General features: G+C 49.6%; 1 protein-coding gene across 1 annotated transcript in view; it reads left to right on the plus strand.

The window, feature by feature from the left end:
• The first annotated feature begins 1,872 nt into the window (after positions 1-1,872).
• LOC102422124 (nuclear RNA export factor 2-like) overlaps positions 1,873-2,204 on the plus strand; it is a 22,535-nt gene continuing 22,203 nt past the window's right edge. Inside the window, exons 1-2 of the mRNA XM_023757503.1 lie at positions 1,873-1,993; positions 2,110-2,175. Of these exons, the coding sequence (XP_023613271.1) occupies positions 1,873-1,993; positions 2,110-2,175 (187 nt within the window). The remainder of the gene's footprint in view (positions 1,994-2,109; positions 2,176-2,204) is intronic.

Here is a 2,204-nt window from a genome sequence, read left to right on the forward strand (position 1 = left end):
GATGTCTCCCAGAGAGCTCCTGAACTCCAGATGCTTCACTTTGATCCAGCTGACATAAGTAATTGTGAAAGAAAATAAGAGATGGTAATGAGAGAGGGGTGGGTGTTGGCCCTGGACTCCTCTCAGCTTTATGATTCCCCCCTCTAAGCTTCCTGAATACTTGGTGGGCTTTGAAACAGATATAATTTTGAATCAAAGAAACTGCATGGCTGCCACCCTGCAGGTCATTGAAGAGAATTGCCCTAAGTGCTGGTGTTATGGTAGGGGGTGGAACAGATGGGACAGAGTGCAGATTTGTCTCTGAGGTCCTAGATGGTAAGCATCACTCTAATTCTTCTTCCCCAAAGCTGTTGTCCCTGACCTTGCACAACAACAGACTGTGCCAGCTGGATGGCCTGTCTGTTATTATACAGATGGCACCCACCGTCAAAATCCTGAACCTTCCCAAAAATGAGGTGATAAGAGGGACAGATCAAAGTTGGGTTGAGAGTGGGTGGTAGTGATTATCAGAGTGATGATGGTGGGCATGCAAAGGTATCTGTGGGGGAGGTGGGTGTGGGTTAATAGTCTTGGATGTCCCTCTTTCCCTGAGACTGCTTTTCTAGTCCCCCCCCACTATTCTCAGCTGAAGTTGGTCTGGGAGTTGGGTAAGGTAAAAAGGCTAAAGGTGTTACCCTTCCTGGGGATGTTCAGCTCCTGGGAGTCTGAGCCACTTGACAGTGCCCTTCTGCAGCCCACTGTGTGGATTCTTGGTCCTCTGGAGAAGCACTTACTAGGATTGCTTTAATATCCTTTAGATTTGCATGAAATTAAGTCAACCACACTTACCTGTACCCACTACCAATTCTTCTAAAGTAGTCCCTACAATATGGCAATAATTATTATTTTAGGGAGGACCTATTTCATTGCTATGTATTAATTTATGTAATTGCATGTGTTATTAGAAAACCCCCATAAATTAGCACATTAGAGAAGACGTGGGGACAGGTGAAGCCCAGCTTGTGTGTTGAGGAAGGGCACCCAGAGGCACCACCATCACTGGGGAGCCCAGGAATGTGGGCCATCTCAGATCTCCAGGTCTCATGAAGAGAAGTTTCCTGAAACAAGCAGGTCAGGGAACCCTACTGTCATGAAGCTGACCCAGCTTGTGAGCACTGTGGGCTCCTAAAGCTGTGGTCACGTGGGTGCTGCCATCATGTGGACACTAGTTATGTGGCAGGCCCAGAAGTACTGACCCTGTCAGCACCTGAGCTCACCTGGTCTCTCTAGACCTGTTGCCACTGTGGTCATGTATGCCCCTATGGTCACATGTCAGCCTCAGCCATCTCTACCATGTGAAGATTGTGGGCTACGGAACTCTGCAGATTTTAACTCAGCAGTTACGTGGCTTCTACCATCTCAGCACAGGCAAAGCCGGGCACTCGGGTGAACCCTGCCGCTACCCAATCACTGTGGCTTATGTATATCCTAGGGTCACGCACCACGCTATGCTCACGTACTACGCTATGATCACGTACCACGCTATGATCACGTACCACTCTATGATCACGCACCACTCTATGATCACGTACTACGCTATGCTCACGTACCAGCTATGATCACGTACCACTCTATGATCACGCACCACTCTATGATCACGTACCACGCTATGATCACGCACCACGCTAGGACGCACCACGCTATGATCACGTACCACGCTATGATCACGTACCACTCTATGATCACGCACCACTCTATGATCACGTACCACCCTATGATCACACACCACGCTAGGACGCACCACTCTATGATCACGTACCACGCTATGATCACGCACCACGCTAGGACGCACCACTCTATGATCACGTACCACGCTATGATCACGACCACGCTATGATCACATACCACTCTATGATCACGTACCACGCTATGATCACGTACCACGCTATGATCACGCACCACGCTGTGATCACGTACCACGCTATGATCACGTACCACGCTATGATCACGTATCGTCGCTATCATTACATATGATCACGCGAGAGTCCGCTCTCAGGCGAGGATCGAGCGCTATCGAATCCTGAGTGTCTCCATCTTGTGACTCCTGTCAGGACCGGTCTTGGGAGTCAGGTAAGGCCCCACAGCAGCACGTGAGATGGATCCTGCAGTCAGTCAGGGTTATCCGCTACGGCTGCGGTATGAGGTTCGTCGCATTTACATGCATC

Source organism: Myotis lucifugus, unplaced genomic scaffold (assembly GCF_000147115.1).
Source record: "Myotis lucifugus unplaced genomic scaffold, Myoluc2.0 scaffold_2, whole genome shotgun sequence".
Taxonomy (NCBI): Eukaryota; Metazoa; Chordata; class Mammalia; order Chiroptera; family Vespertilionidae; genus Myotis; species Myotis lucifugus.